The sequence below is a fragment of the Ctenopharyngodon idella genome, chromosome 6 (genome assembly GCF_019924925.1).
Source record: "Ctenopharyngodon idella isolate HZGC_01 chromosome 6, HZGC01, whole genome shotgun sequence".
Lineage (NCBI taxonomy): Eukaryota > Metazoa > Chordata > Actinopteri > Cypriniformes > Xenocyprididae > Ctenopharyngodon > Ctenopharyngodon idella.
In genome coordinates, this window is record NC_067225.1 from 18,773,515 (window position 1) to 18,800,226 (window position 26,712).

The window sequence follows — 26,712 nt, forward strand, 5'->3', positions numbered from 1 at the left end:
CCAAGGCCAAGTTACATAATGGGTTAAATTGAATCGGACAGCTTTGTTCAGCTTGGCTTAACTTGCACTGAGTAAATGCAGTGGATTTACACTTGTTAAACTCTCAAATATACAAATACATACTGTAACATGGCTTATCTATCTGTCTGTCTATCTATCTATCTATCTATCATCTTGTCCATCCGTCAGGCTTACAATGCTTCAAACATTCAAAGTTTGTCTTGGCAAAGTGTGCTTTTCTAAGTAAAAATTACAAATTAAACTCCAAATAAAAAATACAGAATTTCTTTGAAATTCAATATTGCTTTACATTCAGATTTGAATCGCAAATATGGACTATCCTCTTAAAAACAATGGTGAAACATCCATTCCTAAAGTCTTATGCATCACTGTGCAATAAAAATCTGATCTGGCCATCTAGCAACTAGTTTGAACAGTCAGTCTCAAATAAAACTCCTTCCACCTCTACATTTCAAATTCTTGTTTGTTGTGGTGACGTCAGCATTAGATTGCATAAAGATGAAATACCGCATCTTTGCAAAATCTCGTTCTATTAAAAAAAAAAAAAAAAAAAAAAACCCATGCAATTTATACCTTAAAACTTTCCAGCCATCTTTTTTCGATAAAATGTATTCCCTGACAGTCTAATCTAGCATGGCTCTGCCATTAGAGATAAGAAAAGTAATCTCTCTCTCTCTGAATCACACTGTCGTCATTCTTAAAACGAGAAGTGCTCAATTCATTCACTCTACCCTGTGATTGTGTCTTAGTGGTCTAGCGCCATTGTGTGTACGTGACCTGAGAGACATCTCTCTAGAGAACTTCATGCTATTAAAGGAGACGAAAAACACTTTCTGCAGACAAACTTCTATGCCTTAGTTGACTGATATAAAGTGTAAGTGTTTTTTAATTAAAAATGTAAGAAGTCCTTACAAAGTGAGGAGTCTTCTCTGCTTCATGATTTCTCTTTGTCATCTTTGTCCTGTTGTCCTATGATTAGACCCTCATGTTCTGTTTGTGGTCTAAGAGACCCCAAGGCCATTTTAATAGCTCAAAAAAAAAAAAAAAATGTAACATTTCACATCAGACAGATACTAAAATACTTTTCTTATTGTTATGAGAATTGATTATGGACAACATTTTATATTAATAACACACGTCAACTGTCCTCCAAATTACATTACTTATGTCTGGGGTCTCAGGGCCTCCAGATACAAAACATGAATAAATGAACTAAATATAATATAATGGAAATTTGATTGTGAATTTATTTGAGATATCACTGTATTAGAAAATCTGCCCTATATTTTTGGCTGTGAGGATAAACAATCAAACCTCATATGTTCACCTTATGTTCTGTCAGGACCAGTATCGTCAAATATTATTGATAATTGCATAGACTTTGGATTGGCGATATGGTTCTGTTCTGGGCAAGAACTCTCTGCGCATTCATGCAGCCTAGCATGGATAAGAGCAGGGAGAGCAGCGATAGCCCTTAGGTTAAGCAGAACAGAACCAACATAAATGCGCAGATATCATTAATGTTCAATGATTTAATGTACACATAATTAGAGAAATTAGTCTGATTCAAAGGGAAATCCGAAGGCCAAATCTTGACTGGACGAGAGGAGGAGCTAGGGATGGAGGAGGGTAATTAGCTCCTGAGAAATGTGATAGCTGCTGATAATACTGAAGGAGCTTATATGAATGCTGTGATAGGCGCGTATTCCTATAGGTAGACGTGAGTCACCTGGGAGTCAGCTGACGCGAGCTTGACTGAAGTGACCTGCCAGAACTAACGCTACATTTGATTTTTACCAAAAATATAGTAAAAGCAGTGAAATACTGTTACAATTTAAAATAATGGTTGTCTGTTTTAATATATTTTAAAATGTTATGTATTCCTGTGGTGGCAAAGCTGAATTTGCAGTAGCCATTACTCCAGTCTTCAGTGTCACATGATCCTTTAGAAATTCTAAATATGCTGATTAGACATTCCTTAATATTATCAGTGTTGAAAACAGTGCAGCTTAATATTTTTGTGGAAACGGTGATACATTTTGAGGATTCTTTAATGAATACAATGTTCAAAAGAACAGTATTTATTTGAAATAGAAATAATTATAATGTCTTTACTGAAACTTTTGATCAATTTGTATGCTTGCTAAATAAAAGAAGACAATTTGCCATATTGTGTATGCTAGAAAAAAAATTAATTGACACAAGTAAACTGAATTTGAATGAACTAAAACTAAATTCTGCACTATACTACAGTAAGTCCAGCTGGCAAAAAGGGAAAGTTTACTCTACAGGTGTTGAACTCATTATTTATGAGACAGGTGTGGAAATGAGTTGTGAAAATAAACTAGTAGTGAGTGTAATGCTGCTATTACCACAGCCAGTGCCTGGTATCAGCTGGTATCAGTGGTGTTGAACTAATGGTTTCCTTGATGAGTAAAAATGCATCTTATACTGCCACATTATATCACTTCCTCAAAAGGGTGATATCTCAAATAATTAATTACACTCAGTTGATTTAACAGTAGCATTCTTTTTTTATGCAAATGTGTAAATTAACATCTCCTGCATGTACAATCTGTCACATTTTCAAATTATATGTCACAAAATTTGCATTCATTTGCAAATCATCATGTATCCAAATTATCTTGGAGGCACAATGCATGGATTTGATATATTTCACCTAATTAGCAGTAATTAGGAAGATAGCAGTAATCTGTTTGTGGTGTGTGACATGGGGTTGGGCAAAACTCAAGTTGAAATTAATTTAAAAAGGAATTTATGGGACTACAATACAACACAGTTGCACAGCAGGAGGAATTTCATTAGTCCAACAGAAGTTCTGTGACAAAAAAAATTATGTTTCCATGTTGTAAGCTGCTTAACGTTGTCTGGCGCCATTTTAAAGATTTAGGGGTTTAGAGCATTCTGAGAAAATAAGTGTTCTTCCATTATGGTCAAAAATAAAATAAATTACAAACATAAATATAAATTCTTCTTAAAATACAGGAACTGAATTTAAAATGCATTCTCATGTCAAAACTGAATAGTGCACAACCCGGTGAACTGCTCCAGAACTGGTGTTTGCACTCTGCATAGTCTTTGGATTATGTAACAGTAGTGTGGATAATGCATGGTTGTTTGATGCATCCCTAGTACAGCTCCTGGCAGGGCTTGGTCCATTTGCTGGATCTGCCTGCAGCTTCAAAGAGAACATTCATATTAAATAGTCTTGACAGCCCACTGGACTCAGGACCAATAGCCATTATGTGTGAACAAAACACAGCGCTGCCTCTAATATTGTATGTCTGTACAAGAGGGACAGTTAAGAAGGGCCTTTAACAAAAATAAACTGTGGCCGTGAAATGAAGAGACATATGTTGGGAAATGTCCTAACAGGGACTCCACTACCAATAAAGTCAAGTTAAAGCTTAAACCTTTTGAATACCAGTGAACTCAATATAATTATTAGGGGCCAAGCACCGAATGTGCTTAGGCATATCCATTAGTGTTCTTATTAGAGGCCAAGCATAGGCACCTATTGTAATCATTAGTTGTCTTCTTCTTCTGCTCTGGAAGTCTATGGCAGCCATAGGCGAAATTTGCGAGTGGGACGGGTGGGACATGTCCCCACCACTTTTTGCCAGCATTGATATTGCCCACACCACAACACCACACCACGAATGTACCTAATACAAAAGAAACATCTCCAGTTGATTAGCAATTCATTCGTTTGTGTTAAATAACAGGCGTTCTGGTGCTGGAATGTGTTGTTTTTGAAATCATGCTGCGTGCTCATTGATGCTGTTATCAGTGGCGGAAGGCAGCAGCGTTCTCTTGGTGCTCGTGCGCAGTCTTCACACAAACGAGTGCTTTAATCTATCGCTTAAGGCTGTTGTGGAGACTCTCTATTCTTTCCGGTGAAATCACAAAGCAAAATGCACACAAACGTGTCCCTGCTCTTGATATGCAATCACTGATGAACATCTTTAATGAGAAAATAAACTATTCGTGGGCAGATTAGAACCCAGAACCTCTAGCATGCTTAAGAAAAATTCTACCACCAGTCCATTAAGACATATAATTAATGTGGTCTGCGTATTTATTCACTAATGTACACGCTAAAAAGTAATTCAGGGGACCTGTTACCACAACTTAAATAAATGCATGGTTGCAAGTTAAAAATTCTAATTTATTGTTTTAATTAAACCTTTTAAGTTGCAAACATTATTTTGTAGAGTTCTGTTGACATAATAACATTGATCATTACATCAACTTAATATCGTCTGTAATTTAAACTCAAAATTCTGTTAGCTAATTGGCATTTTTTAAAATTAGGTTGTAGTAACTTAATGAAAGTGTCTTGATAACTTCAGAAATTAGGCAGTGGATTTCTAGTTCCCAGCATGTTTTGCATAGGACTGGATAAGGAGAATAAATGTTTTTAAGTGTTAATTTATTTGTTTTTAGTAAAGGGAAAGACCTGTTAGTGCTTAATGCTGTTATGTTTGACATTTAAAAGAGCTTCTGTAATGTTGAAGTTTTTGTGGTTACCATTATGCTGAAGAGATAAATGAGGGTAAACACTACATTGACTTAATGCCACACTTTTTGCCATTGAGATGACTTGGAAAAAGTATCCTAATCAACCTGAATTCACCCTAATATTGTACTTGTTCATTAAACATACATGTTAAATAAGTTATGTTAGCATGTGCTATGATTTGAACTGAATTAGATAAGATTAATTGTTTCCAGGGCTACAACTCTGGTAGTTGGAGCGTCTTAATTTTTTGAGTAGCTTAATCAACTTAAAAATTTGTTTACGCTGCAAATTATTAAGTTCCTCTAACTCAATGTACTGTAGCTTGTTGGTTGAACATAAATTCACTCAAAGTTGTCATAACTCAAAAAAAATATGCAAATTTTGCGTTAATTTTTTTTTTTTTTTTTTTTTTTGAGCCAACATTTTTTAGAGTGTAAATACTCATGAAACTAACAAGATACTGTATTATAGAAGATCACTATCACATTAAACATAAGTTCTGTCAATAAATTAAACTATTGAAATTGATTTCTGGAGATTGTAATGTTATTTTTTTATGCATTTATTATTGTACAATTCTGATATAACCAGCAACCCAGACACATTCCTGTCCCAACCACTCTTTAAAATGCTGGAAAGTTATGAAATTTGGCACACAGATAGAGGACAGTCTGAACATTAACCTTTAACCACAGAAATTTTGGATTCTTGAACTCAGGGGTTCCCAAACACATTCCTGGAGCCTCCCCAGCACTGTACATTTTGCATGTCTCCTTTGTCTGACACACCCATTTCAGGTCTTGGAGTCTTGACTAATGAGCTGATGATCTGAATCAGGTGTGTTTGATTAAGGAGACATGGAAAACATGCAGTGTTGGGGAGGCTCCAGGAATGTGTTTGGGAACCCCTGCTCTAACTCAATCACTGTAGCACCACCAACTGTCCAAAATGTCACTTATGTTTATGCTAATAACTTTTGAATTTTGAAAATTATGGATTTAGTGTTGTTAGACAAAGTCATTTTTGTATACCACATCAATGAATTTGATGGCATAATGCCAAACTGCATCTGAAGGTATATCTCTGGAAAGTTTTGACATATTGACACCACACGTTATGTGTAATATTTACTCAACACTGATCACACCAGATCAATTTGGTGTCAGCGCCACCACCACATATTGGTCAAAAGTAAAAAAAGTATTGGTCAAAAGAAGTTCAAATAAAATTAAAATCAAATCAAAGTTTATTTATAGAGCACATTACACGTAATTACAAGTGATTGTATTTATGGGCGTTCAATGATTTTGCTTAAAATCATCTCCAAATGTCTTTCAAATGTCTCATTTTTGCATTTGGTCTGATGCTCCTTGCCTTGATTTTTAGCTCCTCATTCTGCCTCTGTGGTGCTTGGCCACTTAATTGCCTTCTTGTTCTTCTTCTTCTTCTTCTTCTTGTTCTTATTCTTGTTCTTGTTGTTCTTCTTCTTCTCCTTCTCCCCCTCCTTCCATTCGTGAGTCTATGGCAGCCCATACATCCGCTTGTGGGGAAGTTGTGAAATTTGGCACACATATAGTGGACAGTCTGAACATTAACCACAGCGATTTTGGAGTCTCTAACTCAAACCCTCTAGCGCCACCAACTGTCAAAATTTGCACTCAAATTTATGCTAATAACTTTTGAACCTTAAGGGCTAGAAACAATTTTTTTCCCTCTGATTCCTTGGCTCAAGAAGGTTCAACTTAATTTATTTGTGATATTTGCCATGTTAAATTATTTAATTGTGATATTTTGAAATGTCAAATGATGCAATGTTTTAGAAACAAACCAATATGTACCACAAAACTCTAAGAAATTATTTCCATTTAAAACAATATTTTCCAAAAACATTTAGTTTAAAAAAAGAAAGAAAATAAATTAAAAATCATAATTACAATATACAATAAAAATATATACAATATACAATAAAAATATACAATAAAAATAAATTAAAGTAGTAAATATAATAAGAATAAATTAAATTAATTAAAAACCTATTTGTTCACTTAATTATGATTTCCAAATATGATTTCCATCTTTAAACATTGTGAGTTATATCTAGGGTAGGGACATTAAAAACATACTGAATAGTATGTAAAAATTTCAAGATCCCTATTAGATAGGAAATATAGAGTCATCGCCCTGCTTGACCACACCACCACTGAGGAAAAGTATTCTAAAGATGCTTCTCCACAGGGCAGCTCAAAGTTCCTGGATGTGATTCATAGTAGACGTCACGCCTGCTTGCCACCTTTAAATGTTTATGACTGATGTATCAGCAGAGGTTCCAATCTCCTAAAACAGCTACTACTGCCTTGACACTCTCAGAGGTGCTTCTCATGCTTTATATTACCCACTGGGTCCTAATACAAACAGCTGACCTCAACTTGCCAATCCACAGTGGTCTACAGTCACAGCTGGTTCTCTAACAAAGGGTATTAAAGTGAAGTGCTGTGAGAGATTGCATGTCCCGTTTTATAAATATAAACAATTCTTCAGTGTGGTCATTTATGCCAGTTTGCAGCTGCAGCAGTACGTCATGCAGCACATAGAATTGTGCCCTAAATATGCAGCAGACTCCCGCTCATTTAATGATTTTAATTTTCTCCCTGTGCTGAGAGCACTTTGGTCTGCTGATCTAATTAGAGCATTTCAGTGACTAAGCAGAGATGGAATACATTGTTCTGCTAATCTGGAAAAATTTCTGACCAACTTTATTCAGAAGGAGGGCTCACGTATAGAGATAGTTATGCAGAGATATAGATTAACACACCTGGAAAGTATACTAGCAAGTTTCAAAGATGGTGGTAAAAAAGTATCAGGGATTTTGTTCATTTAGAACAAGATGTTAATAAGTAACTTTTATGTTAGACACAAAGTTGCAGCAGCAAAAGTGGTGTTTTGTTCCTGATTGAAACAGTGTTTCTGAACCAATCGGTTGAGTGAATGATTCAGTGACTCTCACATTAGCTGTGTCCAAAACCCGCATACTGTCTGAGTAGATACAACATTTGATGAGGAACTTATTTTGTTAAAAAATGTTTTATATGAATGTGTATTGTCATTGGCTTATGGTGTCAGCTGGTCGCTTCACTGCCATTTACTCCTATCCTGTGGCCTCATGGGATAGTAAAGTGTCCATCTGATGCAACTCAGAATCTTGGCAGAAGTTATCCATGTAGGGCTACTTTTCGTCTACTGTTTTATGAATACTATTAATTCAGAAATTTCACATACTGTTTTTCACCTTTTATAGGGAAGTAGGCATATTCTGACACAGGGAGTCACTTGTATAATTCCTAAATGAATTACCGTTTTTGAACAATTCAGTTGAATGAATGACTTAATGACTCAGTCATAAAGACTGTTTTAATACTCTTTGACTGCTTCACTTTGAGAGAAAGTGATTTTGTTAATCTAGTTTTCACTAATTATAAATTAACTAAATGATTGCAATTATTCAATACTTTTATAAAAGCTAAATGAGAAATGGCAATACTAAATTAGATCATATGAGTTAAAAGAAACACATTTGTGGTTTAGTATCAATAAAAAGAGGTATTTTATCCTTACTGATGGGGCTGTCTGTGTATATACAGTTAAAAAGGTTGGGACTAGATTGAGTGGATAGAAATACCTTTCAGATTTGAACAGATATATTCAAAATAAAACAAACATTCATTTGATATGCAATGTCCAAGATCTGACCATCAGACATTCCAATTCACATTGAGTTTCTTTGCTAGAGGAAAAGAAAGTTCCCTGCAATCATCGGGCATCTGTCCTTGTGCGAGGCTCGTTGTGACCGGTAAATAGTTCTTTCAACAGGCTTTGCTGCCTAAAGCCATCCTCTTGTATCTGACTCACCGAACCCTTGTTATGTAGAATCATTGTCTATTCCATGAGTCTCTTTGGACTAAGTTTTATTGTATAGCACAAGTAATCTTGATAATGAGCTGCTCGCCGCTGAAGCGCAGACACCATTGCCACTCACAAAACCAAGGAAGAACCATTTAAAGGTCAGGTTTTGTGTAAAAGCTTTTTTCCTCTTTTTCCTTTGTTCTTCTGCGACACGTTAAATGCTAATGCTAAACTCAGAGAGCCCCTGCAGAGCACTTTCAGGTGCACAAAAGCACCTTCAGCATCTGAATGCAGAGTTAAGAAGAATACATGCCAGCCAATTAAAGTTGTTAACTGGAAGTAGAGTTCTTCTTTTTTGCCTTACCTTTCCATTGCCTTATATGAAACCAAATCAGCAACTTAGACTTTTTGTAGGCTACTATTAATGAATGGGACTGTTGGTGAGATGGAGCAATTGTCTTCTTGGCCACTAAATCTCATTTCAACACATTTACTGAAAGGCTATACTCTTAATTTTGATTCTGAAGATCAACATTTGCAAGATTTATTCCATCTTGGTGATGTTTTTGTCACTAGATAACACAGATTTTGTAAATAGCCTATCACATTAAATATCAAAAGTTCCTATATTTGATGATGGAGGATTCATACATTTAGATTGGACATTGAAAATATGTTTTTAGTGGAAAAGTAATGTCAGACCCTTGGTATAAAATAACCTACTCAGAAATTGGACTTTTTATTTAATAATTCCAGGAAAAAAGCTTGATTATTTAAAAATGATCAATAAAAAATTAGATGAATGCATTGTACTGGCGCGCTGTCTGTGAAGCGGATGTCTACCTTTTAGCAATTAGCATTTTAGCAGGGCATGTAAAAAAAAAAACCCTTAGCATTGAGTCCTTATATATTAAAGGCACAGCTAAATGTGACATTTATTACAGTGGGTTTATGTGAAGATTGTTTTAAGTTCACTTAAATGTAAAGTTGTTATATTTTTTAAAGCCTATTAAATGTTAAAAATGATGCCTTTCTGTTATACTGTAATGTTGAATGGCTATAATTTATGGCTAATATTGAGAAAAAAAATCCATTTAATAGAGACATCAGGATCAGTATTGGTATCAGTGTTACTGGCCTTCATTCATTGTAAAAAAAGATGCCATTAAACAAATAATTAAAATATACCATCTTTATGTTGTTTCTACATTATTTTGGAGATTCAATGTGAAAGTATTACAATATAAAAATATATGAAAAACTTTGATGTTTGGTGTTATTAATCATGAGTAATTACATAAAAATGTGTGATTAATTTGAATACTTTTTTAATCAATTGACAGCACTATTAATTATTCAATTAATCTTTATCATTCATCAAAAGCTATAATGAATTAGTAGAATAACTCAATCTGAATATATAGCATTGTTGCTATTCTGAGATAAATTCATTGTTATAAAATATGCCTTTTAATTAATGTTTTTTAAAAATGACTGTGTTTTTGTTTTTTTAATGATAATTCTGAGTAAAATAAATTGATAAAATGTATATTTAAATAAGACAGACTATTTTACATTGGTACTTCAAAAATGCATTTTATATCAAATAAATTTTATACATTTTGCAAACATCAGATAACAGCATTTCCAAATGTTTCCATTTATTTTCCATAGCAAAAATATTATGCATTATCATTCTGAACTCATATCTCATATCTTACCCCATCCTCCCGTACATGGGTCAGTTTTTGACATCATTGTAGAGGAGGCTCTGCGTAACTTTCAGTAACGTCACTGATGCCCTTGAGACTCATTAAGGCTGTAGTATTTTAGAGTAATTGCAGGGTGATGTGAATATGAAGTAATTTAAGAGTTTCATTGCTGTGTTTTGATCTGTGTATGGAGATATAAGACTACTTTTTTTTTAATTACCCTTGTTGATAGCTGTAGAGCAGCTGTGCCATCTTATCAAAAAATGAAATGAGAGCATTGAAAATATTACATGGAGGAATAATTATGGTGACACAAACAAATTTACCAACCCAGAATGATAAACAACGTGCGGATGGAAACCAATCTATTTATGTGAAATAATTGGTTCATGCCTCAGCATGCAAAAATGGTGGCACGGCGAGAAAGAGAGAAAGGTAAAGGGAGATTGCATTTCATTGCATTACCTCTTTCCTGAGGTGGGGATGCATGTTTGTATATGTTATACAAAACCACAAGGACATTAAATTCAGTAACAGTGCAAATATTCAGATAAAAGGTACTGATTGTGTCTCTGAGCTGGTGGTAACTGAGAATATACATTACAGAAAACCTGTAATTGACCCTTTAAAGAAACAATGAATATAGCTATGAAAGCTGCGCACTTCCTGTCCACTTTTTTTCTGCAGGGTGACCTGATCATCTCCTTATGATTTGTTGTTGACTGTTTAATGAGAATATAATGACTGGGCGGAGAGCTGGTAATGAGCCGACACCCTATGCATGACCAGTTTTTGGTGATCAGAACCCTTCAGAATGTGTTTTGGGACTTTGTGAATGCCCTGCACAGTCTGTTGTTTCCAAATCCCTTGTTCTGTAGCGTCAAAGCCCATTATCGCCATTATTTAGCCAGCTCGAGTCTTAAGGTCTCCAATTAATGGGTGTCCTAACTTTCTCCTCTGGCTTTTGGGAAGCTACTTCTTTGTGGTGTGTCACTGGGATTGTCTTAGCACGAGTCTTCTTTGGTCTCTAAGGAAAAGAGCACTTTTGGATAGGAAAGCTGGCAGCATGTGTGCGACCCGAGGTCAAAACATTTCCCATAAACTATGTCCCATGAGACCAGTTTTTTGCTGGATCGCAAAGGTGTGAAGCTATAGGATTAGGGAGTGGCCAGAATGATCTGGCTGTTCATAAGGATAAAGCTGAGGCTTATGGTACTGAACTCTCATAGGCTTTTGGATGTTCTTTTTTTGCTCTTGACGGTGTAAATTACATACAATTTCCTGAACAGACCTGACAATCCTGATAATTCTCACCTTACATCAAGAATAAGAACTATAATGGCATATCTGAAAGATTGTTTACATTTGACATGCTTTCAATGCTTAAGGCAGATGAGGTGCCAACAGTTTTTGCAATCATTTAGAATATGAGATATTCCAGTATATTACATTTTTGTCCACACATTTAATGTTAAAATGTAGGTAAAAATGAGATACAGTAAGATGCATGTTCTACTTGTTTTGACAAATAAAATAAATTTTATTTAGATATTTGTGTGTGTTTATAGGTCAGTGCTGCCTACAGTGTAGGGACTAAGTGTCCCACAAGGACAGTAAAACCTGAAATCACCTTTGGTGATCCAAGCCAATGGTCCCAAAGAAGAAAACGGTTTTATTACACATAATAAATATTTTAATGAAAAGACACAAAGGTGAAGGCATGAAGGGGTGTGAAGGATAGGTTTAGAGGCATGTGTTAAGTTAGGGGCCAGAAAATATTATTAGCTCAGTATAAAAACAATAGAATACAATGGAAAGTCCCCAACATGACAGTAAATCAATATGTATGTGCGTAACCTTAAGTTTTCCGTCACTAGTGCTGTGCATTGCCACCAATAGCATCTGCTAAATGAAAGCTACCTCTTTTTTCTTGCATTCTTTCTGATATAATTTTTTATTAATTATTGCTGTAAAGGAACTATAAGGAACTATTTATATTTTAAAAATTAATTTTAAAGAAAGGTTAACCTAATGTATGTTAATTTACATTATGTTGAATTTTAGTTTTGACTTAAAGGGGCTATATGTAAAATATTTACTTTAATAAAGCATAAAAATACCCCAATATGTTTGCAGATATTTAGGAAACATGCTAAGTTCACCTACTTGTTTCTCAGAAAAACAATGCTACAGCCAGATATTCTACTTTGAAATGTGCCTTCCATGTCGGAATGACTGTCTTTGTTTTGGTCTGTGCAAAACCGCGTCTTTGAACGAGGGGGCCGGGCAAACAATATTTTGAATTTGGACTGCAGTACCTATTTCGACCACTGGGTGTCATTCCTACATAGAGCCCCTTTAATCAAATGTTTAAATAAAATCTTTTAGATTACCACAGTACACACAGTAAACTAGGGGTTTTAATACAAACTCCTGTTAAGGTTGATTAATAAAATCAACCTTAAAGCTGCAGTCCGTAACTTTTTTTTTTTTTTTTTTGGTTAAAAATGATCCAAAATCAATTTTTGAGCAAGTACATAACCAGCCAGTGTTCAAAACTATCTCCTTACCATGGCCCGATTCACAACGGTAAGCTTGTAATAATGTTTTCTAATTCAAGTGGTTCTGGTAGGTTTCCGCAGGAAATTCGAGCGTGCCGCCATTCATTTTTGCGTCATTACATCACGTCTGTTTACATAAAGAACGAATCCCAGCTAGTAGTCTATATAGCATGTGAGGATGCTGCAGGTGGCGGATCATTCATTGCCTTTTCTCACAGCAGCAGGAATAATTAAACTTATCATTTTGATGGTGGATTGTATGGTATGACAAATGGACAATTAGAGATTAGACTGTACAGAAATTGAAATCTGCAGGTAACGCTAATACACACTAAATACATGTAGTCACGCAATGCTGATGTTGTTAACATTAACAATTTAAAAACAAAGTACAACAACAATAATAATTTGCACGGTGGTGTAATATGAGCTAACCCACGTAAAGATGATAATTCCACAAATAATTGCAATTGCAGGTTTCGAACAGAGATTGTGACAAAGAGGCAAAACTTCTAGACTGCAGCTTTAAATAAATGAATAAATGAAAAAAATGTAACTATGCTGCATGCGTTTATGTAACTATGCTTACTGTGCGTTAAAAAAAAACAAATTTAATAAACGCTTCTGAAATATGCAGTTTGCTGACAGGATCTAATACAATTCTGAATTTCAAACAAACTGTCATTAAGTGTTTATGATAAAACTGTGTACAAAAGCATGGCAGTTTCATTAATCACATCGTTGTTCAATGAACGTTCAAAGTCAAAGGTTATTTTCTGTCTTACTGTCTGGATAAACAGACAGCCAAAAGCTTCTGAGCTACTGGTAATCTAGTCTCTGGATTTGAAGACTGATGTTGGCTGGCACTGCCATGTGTCTGTCCTAAGCAGGAACAGCTTACACGGATGTTTTCTTGCTGCTGACAACACTTAAATAACTGAGATGGGATTCTGTTATTAGAAATGGGATTTTGCGGTGTAATCATTTCTAACGGTTAGGGAAACCTTTATCAATTTACATTCAGCATAAGATTTTTACATTATGCAGAAAATGTGAGTGGTCTTCACTGTGCAAAATCACCACAATCATAGCCTATAGCACAGGGTGTTATGAATGGTTGCTAGGGCATTGTGGGTGGTTGCTAGGTGGTTGCTTCCTAGTCTAATTCAAAAAGAACATGTATAAATGTGTCCCTGAGCGACATTATTCATGCTTCCTCATCCCCATTTTCATTCACAGATCTTCATGTTTAGCTGTCATTCTGTGTCAGTCTAAGTCCTTTCCCATCTGTTCAGCCCTCTTCTTTTTCACTTCTGTGCTCCTTAGAAAAAGCACGTCTAGGCCATTCCGGGGTGTGATAGCGATTACCTTGCAAGTGTTATGTTTCCTTTCCGGCAACATATAGATCAATGAATCATTCCAATTCTGATCTTCCTTCTCATGTATCAAAGCAAGACAGCAAAACAGGTCTTTCTGATGATGTTCATGAGTTATCTTTTTCGTGAGAAAACTACGGCAGCTTTAAAGCTAAAGTGTGTAATTTTTTTGATGTTAAGATTAGATTTTTTTAATGTTTTTGAAAAAAGACTCTAATGTCCGAAGCCCCGAACATGACATGCAGGAAAAAAATAGTAGGCTAAATCGTGTGCACGCTTTACTAAGTCGTTCCCTCGATTTATAAATCGTGCGCTTGATTTACTGATTCGTTCTCTCGATTTTGCTAAATCATGCGCACAATTTATAAATCAAGGAACGAAATAGTAAATCGTGCACGATTTGGTATATCGAGGGAAAGACTTAGTCAATTGTGCGCACGATTTACTTTTTTTTCCCCCTGCGTGTCATGTGCGGGGCTCCGTACTAATGCTCTCCTGCATTTATTGGATCAAAAATACAGTGGAAACAGTAATATTGTGAAATATTATTACAATTTAAAATAACTTTTTTCTATTTTAATATGTTTTAAAATGTCATTTATTCTTATGATGGCGAAACATTGTACCAATGTAAAAGTCTTTACTATCACGTTTGATCCATTTAATGCATCCTTGCTGAATAAAAGTATTAATTTCTTAAAAAAAAAAACATTACTGGACTTTTGAATGCCATTCTTAAAGGGATAGTTCACCCAAAAATTATCCCATGATTTACTCACCCTCAAGCCATCCTAGGTGTATATGACTATCTTCTTTCAGACAAACACAATCGGAGAAATATTCAAAAAATATCCTTGCTCTCCAAAGATTTATAATGGAAGTAAATGGGTGGCCTGTTTTGAAGCCCAAAATAAATGCATCCATCTATCATAAATATAATTCAAAACTTCTACAGCGAGGTGATGGGTTTTTGTAAGAAAAATATCCATAAAGAAAACACGCTTCAAGACGCACCCTCCATTCACTACCATTATAAATCTTTGGAGAGCCAGGATATTTTAAGATATATTTCCGATTGTGTTCGTCTGAAAGAAGATAGTCATATACACCTAGGATGGCTTGAGGATGAGTAAATCATAGGATAATTTTCAGTTTTGTGTGAACTAACCCTTTAAATGACCAAATCTCAAGGGGAAAGAAAAAAAAAATATATTGATGGCATGCATTTGGGGTGAGACTATCTGTTTGTCTGTCTAATATGGAAGATGGGGGAAGTATTCAAAAAACCTGTTTAAAAACACTCATTATTTTTGCTTATATTCATAAACCTAATAAGAACTGAACGTCTCTGCTTTGCTCAGCTCATTACAGAACGCTGGAGTTCCAATGTCATTATACAAGCGTCCTACAGTTTACAACAAAGAGAAACTGGGCCTCACCGTCACCATCCCATGGTTAAATGTTAACGTCAGCACAGTGCTAGCAACTGCTCTGCTCTCATTGGCTGTGGGACAGAAGAAACATTGTGCCATTAAACCACAATCTTGTCTCTGGGGGCTGTCAGCCAGGCAGGTGTGCTGTTGAAAATAAAATTCACCAGAGGGGCATGGCATTATTCTTTCTAACTCTAGTGCGGGAGGGGTTGAGGTCGTTGCATTCACTTGCACATTAGCAAGACAGATGAGCAAAGCCTTTCTGCAAGCTTACAGTCTTTGACTTTCACAGATGGCCAGTGTATTTATGGGGTCTCCCTGAATTCAACAAAGGCAGAGTAGTGAAAGAGTGCACAGTCACCCAAAAAGTTGCAGAGCTGCACAAACTTTTGGACTTGACAACTCTCATTGAGAGTGTTATTATCACAATGATCTCATTCTGAGGAAAAATGTTACATCATGCATATCTCTCTACCAGAATATGTGTACAAAGCTAACAGTGAACAGTATGGCCAATATGAACAATATTTTTAGGTGAAACCAAGGGGGCAAGGTTTAGCCCTCATTAGCCCGTCCTGGTAGATGTTTTGGCTATATTATCTAGTTCTAAACAGTGTCTGCATTGAAACAAATTTAACCAGATTTATCAGCTTATAGCAATGCCATGCTACTGATATAAACTGTTGTATTTAAAAGATTACAATATGTATATAAGCTACCTTAGTATTTATAGAAAACTTCAGAGAATACAAAGGTATTAACGTCGCAAAACATGGTATTACCTAGTACCATATCCACAAAAACATGTTACTTTTTGTAACATGTGACCAAAATATAGTCTATTAATAGCTCTTAAATGTTAAAGGGGTCATAAACTGCATGAAAGCAGTGATCTCGTAATTGCAACTCAATTTCTGCACACTTATGAATGCTTACATCACAACTAACAGTGCAAATGTGATGTAACTAAGAAATTTGTTGAATAAAACGGGAGTTTTGGTGCGAGTCCAGAACTCAGTCACTGATAAACTTGCGCTGTTTGATTGACAGCTCCAGCGATTGCAAATCAAGCGTTCTTTGATTACTTTCTTTGTATAATTTAATCACAGTTTAAATAACAGATTATTTTCATCCTACTAAGAGAAACAATGTGAAGTTGACTGTTTAGTCGCTGGTTTGATTTACTGACACATAGACAAACAACATATGATCTGTACATGAAACATTACATATCAGATCAGACATTAGAATTAACACAGTTACTTACATGTTGTTGCACTACTGTCGAGCCATATCGTAAAAGTCTGTTTGCAAAGCCTGCGCAGAAATGCGATTGATGTACCAAAGAATCCACAGTGAAATGGCGAATGCAAATAAATAATGCTCAACTGAGACATTCACATTTTTGAAAATAATAACCATATTCCTAGCATTAGGATCCTTTGAAAGGTAATGTTATTTTTGTCCTGTATAACTATTCTCTTCTCCTCATTTCACTAACACGACAGTGGGTGGGGCTAACGTTGCAATGATGAAGTAGGCATTGATTTCTTCTGCAGAGGCGGCGTTTCACCTATCTATGAGGCACATTCCAGGATCAGTCGTTCGATGGGCCTGGTATCAATAAAAGCTTTTATTGGACTAACGAGAAAGTTTTCAGTTCTGAAACTTGCAGGATATTCTTATAGTACGATGACCTCTTATATATCAAAAGCTCAAGGAAAAGTTGATTTCTTCATTCATATATGTCTTAAAAAGCAGATGTTTAAACAGGAGAGAATGTTTTAAATCTAAAGCTCCCGAAGGGTCAGTCTAAAAAGGTAACATCCCTTTATGTCTATTTTAAGTGCCAACTGTCTTTTTTTTAAATAAAAAATCGTAAAAGCATTCAGTGGAACAGGGGACAGCTAATTTATATAATTACCGCAGAGTAAAAGACATTTTATAAGATGTCCACAGTGTCTTTTTTCAGGGCATTTAGCAAACTTCCAAGTAGACAGATTAGTCATAGCCTAAGAAAATTTTCTGTGCAGCACACACACACACACACATGCACTTACATACACAGTATATTCTGTTCCAAAGTCTACCGAACCACCTAGGGAGACAGGATTTCAAGGGTTGACAACTTCATTATGCTGACTATGTAAATTCTAAGGCAGTAACACATGTATCCTTCACAGAGAAGGCAATAAATCCAAGATGGCGCAGGAAGCATAAGAAATGCTCATTAAAAATACTTTGTTCATACTTCATTCAAGAAGTATAAAAAGATTACTTATGATCTTAGTATATTATTGCTTATTAAGACAGAACTTGCGTGCATGCGTGCAATGCAAGTTGTTTGTTCAGACCAATACATAAAAAAATAGCAGACGGACTGAATGAACATGCAAATTCACTCTCTGACAGTAGATGGCGCTTATAGAAAAGCAGAAATACCCCAATACACAAAGCGCTGCACATCTTTTCCATTTTCTGACAACTTCTTGGCCAATTTTCTTCGCAGTGTGATGGATAAAAAATTAGAACTCCATTGTTTTACTGACATCAGTCACTTATGAGCTGCCTTAAAAGACAGCAGACTATGTAGGCAGTAGTCAGTGAGGCAGCTAAATAGGTTTTGGAACAGAGCTAATGTCTAAATTTAGCACATCCCTACCTCAGAGTCAGATCTGATTAAGATGATTCTGTTATGAACTGTTGTCTTGTTATTGGGCTTCAGTGGACAATAATGTAGCTTACTGTTGTTCCCAGTCTCTGTCTCTTTCTGAATTTTCTCTCTCTTGGCTGCACTAGATCTAGCCTGATTATCTTGACTTAGAAAAGGCAGGAAAAGCCAATTCATCCTCACAAGAGACCTCCTTCGGCTGCTGTCCTAGATCTTTGATGCTATACCAAGCGTCTCTAATGCTCATGACCATACCTGCTCAGAGGTTCTGTTACTCAGAAAAGCTCCTTCAAGCGTGCAACATCTGTTGGTACATTTCCAGCTTAGGCTCATTAGAAAAATGTGCCTACCTACATTTTTTTTTCTTGGTACCTATACATACTTCATGGCAGTTTCCAAAAGTAATGAACACTAGTGGCAGTAAAACGCCAACAACCAGCTCCTAATACAGTATATGGCCCTTCTAATGTAGTAAACTTGCTCAGAAGCTCACCTGGTACAGCACTGCACTTGCGATGCGGATTGCATGGGTACGATTCCTGTGAAACACGAGTAATGATAAAAGAGCTCAAAGACTCGTAGAAACAAGCTAAAAGGGCATTGTTGCTTCACTTTTTTTTTTATTTATTTTTTTTTTTTACACAATCGTTTAGGTTTAGGGTAGGGTTTAGTATAGGTGGTACATTATTTTCAAACACAATAGAGCATTAATCTTTTAGCGCCAATGACTGGACATTTAATTTCCAAACTATGCCAATTCATAGAACAACCAACATAATAAAACATTGCCAGATTCACAGTAATCTATTTCAAATAAAACTGAACATGTTTTTAGCGCCACTCACAGGACATTTCACTTTGAAAGGGTCACAAAATGTTCAAGAAGCAATGTGATATTTTGCAGAGATGTCACCACAGGCACATATTTCCATTGAGCCTGGGTTGTACACTTCATGAACAATAAGTCTCAGGCCTAAATGATTCTTACAGTTTTTTTCTTCTAGATGTTGTATGATAGATTAAAGTAACTAGTCAGAATAAAAGAGTCCATTACCATTATCACTATTGAATCTATTACCATTACTATTTTCTTTCCTTGGTGGTGTAGATACTTTTATTCGCCGCACAACATCCTTTGATTGGCGGACGAGATGAAAGGTGTTTCATATTTCAAGGTAGCAGGTGTTAAGCTTGTGACCCCTCCTGCACATCTCTATATGTGTATGAGTGTAAGAGAAGACATGTTTGGGCATGTTCGTGTGTATGTCTGTGTGCATGAGTGATTGTGGAGGTGCACAAACTGGTATCATGAGAGCTACCAAATCCTTGGACAACATGATTCATTTCAAAGTTAAAACAGTGAAAACATTAGTGGGGAATGGCGGGAAAAAAATGTAAAGGTGTAGGATAATAATCAACAGACAGGCAGTGTGAGGCAGCATAGACTGGATGCATGACAGAGGAACTTTAATGGAGAAAAAAATGTAGTGTGGCACAGTTGGCAGAAACACAAGAGAATATAGCACAGGACGGCACGGTGCTGCTGAGGTCATCACGGCAGCCTAACACACTATAATAGATGACTGCTAAAGATCCAGCAGTTCAGCACTGTGCCATATTGTCTCGGATACCCATGTGATAGGGAATAAAGATCCTTATTTGTAAAGTAATAAATCTATGTTTATATCTACTGAAGTTGGCTAAAGAGGGTGTGTGGACACAAAATTTATCAAAGATTATAAAGATCCCAAAAAATCACTTGATGAGCAGTTTTCAACAAATAAACAAATAAACAAACAAACAACGAATACTTCCCTACTATATATGCGAAAAACAGTACGCTAAAAAGAGTAGTGTCCGAATACATAGTATTCGGAAAACAGTAAAAAACTTACACCGAAGTGTGCATTTACTATCCCATGAGGCCACGGAAGGGGATTTGTGAGTGGAAGTGAAGCGACGCAATTGACGCTGGTACTGTAGGTCATGTGACAGTAACAACATGGCGGATGTAGTACGTGCAAATTTAATTCATACTACCCATAGTCATACTTCATAGTGTACGTTTTTAATGGTCACAAAGTAAATTCAAATTCAAATGTAGTACCTGCCTTAGTTACATCATAATTTTGAGCCAAGTTTGCTACTTGCTAGTCAGCTGAAAATGCTATGAGAAGGTGGGGCATTCTCAGAGAGCATTCGATTGGACAAAAATCTGTGTAGTGCAGGTTGAGACATCATTTATTTTGTTTTATTGGAACTTAATTACTTAATTCTGTACATTTAAAAAATCTGCTAAGCTAACTTTAACATTTTTACTACATTAACATATAGATGACCTCTGATGTGTATCCTTGCTTTGGCTTGACAGCAATAAATTATTTGTTACCAGCTAAGTTGCAGTTGTATTACTCCAGTGTATCTAAATAAACGCTGTTATCTACCACCTTACTTTCAAATACATATGACTCAGCAAACACTTTAAAATCCTATGAATACCAGCATAAGCAGAGTATGACATATGTTTCGTTTTTAACAAACAAACTCTTGTGACTTTCCTGCCATTGCCAGCTGGTATTGTAAGCAAATAAATCTCATTTGAGAGAAAAAATAACAATTTCTTTGACATAAAAATGATGAATTACATGGCAAAACCATATGACAATATGTAGCATATATCATGATTAAATAGAGCTGTAATTGTCTTTGAAATGCTGTGTGAAAAATGGCATATCTGTTGTAGCCACTAATGGATATGACAAAACAGGCCATAAACCAGCATTAAATAATACTGATTACCCTTTTAGCTGCAGCTTATCTTAATTAGCCAATATGCTTGCGGTTTGATTTTCTGAATTTCAGTGCTATACACTATAGTTGGTAGCACATATAGCATATAGCAAATAATACTATGGCACAGGAAGCAAGAGTATGTATATAGAATAATAGCAGTGTTTTACATAAAAATACATAGTATGAAAATCTCTTGCCTCCCTTCAGCTTGGTGCATGCAGCATGCAGTGAACATACATTTTAAGTCATATGAAAAGAGTCAGTGCCTTTCGGACACTATGATTGGCTGATTACCCTGTAATCATCACCTATCATGTTTGCAACCAGTCGGCAAATCGGCTTAAATGGGTTAAACCTGGAGGTTTTGGTTGGTTTGCCCCTGTAGGTTGATTACGCTGTTATGCAGGCAAAATGTTTCTCCATTGACAGCCATTCAAAAGTAGCTGTGCATTTTGACTGAAATAAAATTCTCTGCAAGCCACATATAAATCACAAAAATGTCATTATAGTATGGTTGATATTTCAGAAGTGTCCAGTTTTAAGAGGGTTCTTAACAGCGCAAAAATGGATTTATATTTTTTACTGCTGTAATGAGTTCTGATATAGAGTGATCAGTCACATGCCGTTTATGGTGAACTTTAAAACAAAACAGCAAGTAGTAATAAATAAAAGAGAGACATACTATGTTTTTTAATAATTATATATTTATGTATTATTGCAGCTCTATATATATATATATATATATATATATATATATATATATATATATATATATATAATTTTTTTTTTTTTTTTTAAGAAAATGTAAAGTACTTTGTGTGATTTGATTTGGATTTAATGAACCATTCCTGTCATGTCCGACTCTTGGGGATTCTATGGCCATCTCTTGCCATATGCGAGAGACTGGCCGTGAGTTTTCTTGGCAATTAATTTTCCAGGGTTGGTTGCCAGGGCTTTCCCCAACCCTCCCCATTACATGGCTCATCCTTGCAATGCCAAACCACATGTGTCCCCCGAGATGTGTTTGAGAACTTGCAAGTGTCTTGGTGGTAACATCTCACAGCAAAAACTGGCAAATCTGCTGCAGTCCATGAGGCTGATATGCACTGTAGTACTGCTGAAGCACACGCACAAAAAGCCGCATTGAAGGCTGATCACTTTAGCATGTGATCGCGGCTTCAGTTCTCTTTCGTGGATTATTGACCTTGAATGGTCAAAAATATGTTAAAATGCACATCCTGGAGAGTATTTGCATAAACTCATGTCTTTAGTGAACGAAAACAGTTGAGAAGGAAATCGGATGTGTTCCAGTGTACTGGATCCGTGCAGGTCTTAAAGTGACAGCAGCCTAATAAACCAGCTGCTGTCTGTGTGATTTAATGTTAATCAAACAACAACAAAAAAGAAGGAAAAAAAAAAAAAGAAAATCACCCAATGCTTAAATGAATAACTTTAATATATTTTATTTAGAATCATTGTATAGTAAATTTAGACCTACTGTAGCCTACCTCAAAAATGTAAAGCACTTTTTATCATTTGTATCTTTCTTATATAGAATGTGTCATATTGTTTGATTGCATCTTTGATTATTTTTAGTAACAAAGATAAAATAAAATTAAATAACTATATTGTGATTATGAAATTACATTTAAAAAAAATAAGATTTTGATGCCAATTTTGCCAAAGTCAGCCAAACTTCCTCTCCACCACTTAGATTTTCTTTAAAATCATACCTCCAAGACCGTTGGTCCAATTTTCACCAAAATCTAATTCTAATAATCTTCAGACCATGCCGGCAAAAAGTTATGGATTTCGTGTTGATAGACCAAACTGTTTTCGTACACCGCAGCAACAAATTAGAGGCTTGATTCCAAAATGACTGTTGAGTCTGTATCTCTGCAATGCTTTGACATATTGACACCAAACTTTGCAAGTGTCATTGTCACCTCAATCTCACCTATTGTTCGAAAGTGATAAACCAGTAAATCTTTATTATTAAATGTATTTATGAGTTTTCAGCTCTTTTGCCTAAAATGATCTTTAATTGCTCACTGTTACAGTTGGTTTGATGCTCCCAGCCATGTTAGCATGACTTGTTGTGCTGCTTTTGTGCTTGGCCCCGTAATTGCTGCTTGCTGCTATATTTATTATTATTATTATTATTATTATTAGGATTTAAATAAAGGGGAGGGAATGGTCAGAAAGCAGGCCAGGAACGCTGATCAAGTGAATATATATATTTTTTAATTAATTTATAAAACAATTAATCAGTCATATTATTCAATTACTTTTACTGTTTTTTTTTATTTTTTATTTGTTTAGTTTTTTGTATTTGCCGTGGTATCAATTCAGTATCTGTATCGAGATATTTTAGACCGTATCGTATTGAAGTCATAATTTTGGTATCGTGACAACACTATGCCCTGTTGAGAGAATTATGGCACAAAAAAATAACCTCGTAAGATACCCTACATTATGGGGACAAAATGTCCCCACAAAGATGGCAATATCTGAAATCCTTGTCCTTGTGGGAACATTTTTTGGTCCCAGTGAGGAACAGCTTTTAAATCATACTAAGTGATGTTTTTGAAAATGTAAAAATGCAGATAGTTTTCTGTGATGGGTAGGTTTTTTATGTGTGAGGGGATATACAGTACAGTTTGTACAGTATAAAAATCATTATGTCCATGGAATGTCCCCATAAAACATGAAAACCCAACATGTGTGTGGATAAGGTTTTGCTTACATTAAAGATAGTAAAACCTGAAATCACCTGTTGCCAATGACTATGTCACTATAGCCAATGATTAAATAAATAGCTAAATAAACTAAATCTAAACCTAAAAATGCAAAAATGTTTGTGAATGTTTGAGGATGGAAAAATATGATTAGTTCCGTACAAAAACAACAGTTTCAAGTCAATGGAAGGTGAAAAATGGAAAAACAAACAAACATGTATATGTGATACCTTCCAGGTCCTGCAGTAACTTCCATGTTTTACGAGCATATTCTGGCTGTTAAATGTGAAATATGGTCAGGATCAGAATCCATACGAAAGTCACTACATGCTATCACAAACATGTTGGCCTCAATCCTATTATAATCCCCTCTGACATCTGTAACAAAGTGGCCTGAGCCCTTCCACGTTTCTAATGGGAGGACGGCTTTGATTGGGTGTTATGCATTGCCTGAGACACAGACATTAACCAGCTGGGCGCTTTCTAGTCACAACCCCTGCTGAACCGCTTGGCCTCGGCTGGGAGCGGGGCAGCTTTGTCAGGAAGCTTGATGTCCTGATATGGCAGCTCTAAGCCACACATCTGGAAAGCAGATTAGGAGAACAGAAACCATTCACACGTAATGCTGAGAGGGGCCAGATACCGGTGCTGGCTTTATCGCCTCTGTTTTCATGGGCACCAGGTCAGATTGCTTTGAAATCACTGGGTTGTATTCACAGCTGCACATGAGGCCGTCAGAGCCGCTCTTTGCCACCAGACAGACTCATTAAACCCATTTCACATGCTCGGCAATGCACCAGGAGCATGGTGTGATCAGGATGTTTGACCTGGACATTGTTTTACTGAAAGGACACTCAATGTCCATGATTTATTTTCTACTGTAATTCACTTTTATCAGGTATATGATGTAGACAAGAGGAACTCAACTCATGTACAGATGTTAAAGGGATAGTTTACCCCAAAATAATAATAATAATAAAAACTGTAATCATTTACTCACCTTCATGTCGTGCCAAACCTGTATGACTTTCTTTCTTCTGTGGAACACAAAAGAAGATATTTTAAAGAACATTAGGGTGCAACTTTGGACCACATTAACTGTCATTAACTAATACTAATTTTTTAAAAATATCTTCTTTTTTGTTCAAAAGAATAAAGAAAGTCATACATGTTTAGAATGGCATGAGTGTGAGTAAATGATAGAATCTATTTTCATTTTTGGGTGAACTGTCCCTTTACTTTTTTATGGACATAAAGAAGGGGGAATATGTATACTGTGATATATATATATATATATATATATATATATATATATATATATATATATATATATATATATATAATATATACACACACACACACACACACACACTGCCCGGCCAAAAAAAGTCTAGACCTTAAATGAATTGAAAGCCTTTGGGATGTGCTGGAGGAGACTTTACAGAGTGCTCAACTCTTGCATTGTCAATACAAGATCTTGACCAAAAATTGATGGAAATAACATCACAACATTTATTTCCATCAAGAGGCGCATCAATTTTTGGTCAAGATTGTATTGAAAATTCAAGAGTCGAGCACTCTGTAAAGTCTACTCTAGCACATCCCAAACACTTTCAATGAATTTAAGGACTGGACTGAGAGGTGCCAATTCATGTGTGAAAATGATTCTTCATGCTCCCTCCCACCAGTTTTTTCACAATTTGAGCCTGATGAATCTTGGCTTTGTCATCCTGGAATATGGCCATGATATGTCTTCCTACACGTTTTTTTAAAGGGGGGGTCTAATGCTATTTCATGCATTCTGACTTATTTACACTGTTAAAGAGTTGGATTCTCTTGCTAAACAAGGCCCAAGTTTCAAAAATGAGTTGGATGTATGATGGATTATTTCTGTGCCAAATACACTCCTTCAGATTTCCTACATGTTTCGGAAAGTTTTTCTCGAGTATGGCCCTGTATTACGTAATAAAGGGTGGAATTCCTTGTATGGGCATTTCTTCTGGAAGAGCGCACGCACACATCAACCAGAGCAAGAGCAAGAGCACGCCCATCAACGTGCTCCGTTCGGGTTACGGAAGTCATCGTCAGCGCTGCACAGGACTTGTTCGAGAAAGAATTTATCACATTGTTTTTAGACCACGAAATCAACAATGTCACCAAAGAAGTGTGTTTTTGGTTGTGAGGGAAAGATAACCTTGCTTCCCAAAGAACCCAGCTTTAAGTGGAGCTGAGAGATTTGTGCTCATGCATTACAGTTACATTGATGCGCTCTCGACATTTGTCATTAAAATAACCATAACCGCCTTAAAACTATCAAAATAAGGATAAAATTGTGTCTAAAAAGTTGCAATCACTTTTTTATTGGTTAAAATTAATAGAAAATATCTCATGTTCTCCGTGGCTGCTCGAGCCCTCAGGATTGGCGCTTATGGTTTTATAAACAAGGCCCAATTCGACGCTGGATTTACAGATCATTTGAAACTGAAAGATGGAGCAGTCACAGCAATAATGATCCCGGTAATAAGTCGGAACTGCAGGTGGTGAGTAAAACTGCATCAAATGTCTGTTTTGTTGGCAGTCGGCGCGTAAGTGCATATAATGTAAACAACACGAACGTATAATGAATCAAAAGTTATCCAGGGATAATGCTATGGTGTATTGTGTGTGTTTAAATACATTTGTTTAGCTGACCATCGATAGCTTTGCTTAGCAAAAGCTGCGCCTACTCGTGACTCTTGACTCGTGACAGACTCCAGGAGCTCGGCTGTTTTCAGAAAGACTCGGTACAGCATATTTTTCTTTTATAAATCTGATAAAACTAAAGACTATTCGGAGATATGAAAGATGCTATACTACTCAGGTACTCAAGATCAACATGCATTGGCCGAAACTGTGTGTGTTATGTACCCTTTAAGAAATTAAAAGCTGCACACTATTAGGGTTAAAAGAACTGTTCCCAAACAT

General features: G+C 35.8%; 1 protein-coding gene across 6 annotated transcripts in view; it reads right to left on the minus strand.

Annotated features, from left to right (window-relative positions):
• The window catches only part of pex5la (peroxisomal biogenesis factor 5-like a), a 93,709-nt gene that overhangs the window by 50,323 nt on the left and 16,674 nt on the right, over window positions 1-26,712 (minus strand). For 2 of the 6 annotated variants that reach the window (XM_051897360.1, XM_051897357.1), the window contains exon 2: window positions 24,749-24,785. The exons of the other annotated variants lie outside the window; for them this stretch is intronic. In XM_051897360.1, the coding sequence (XP_051753320.1) occupies window positions 24,749-24,754 (6 nt within the window). In that variant the 5' untranslated portion in view covers window positions 24,755-24,785. The remainder of the gene's footprint in view (window positions 1-24,748; window positions 24,786-26,712) is intronic. 6 annotated transcript variants of the gene reach the window in all.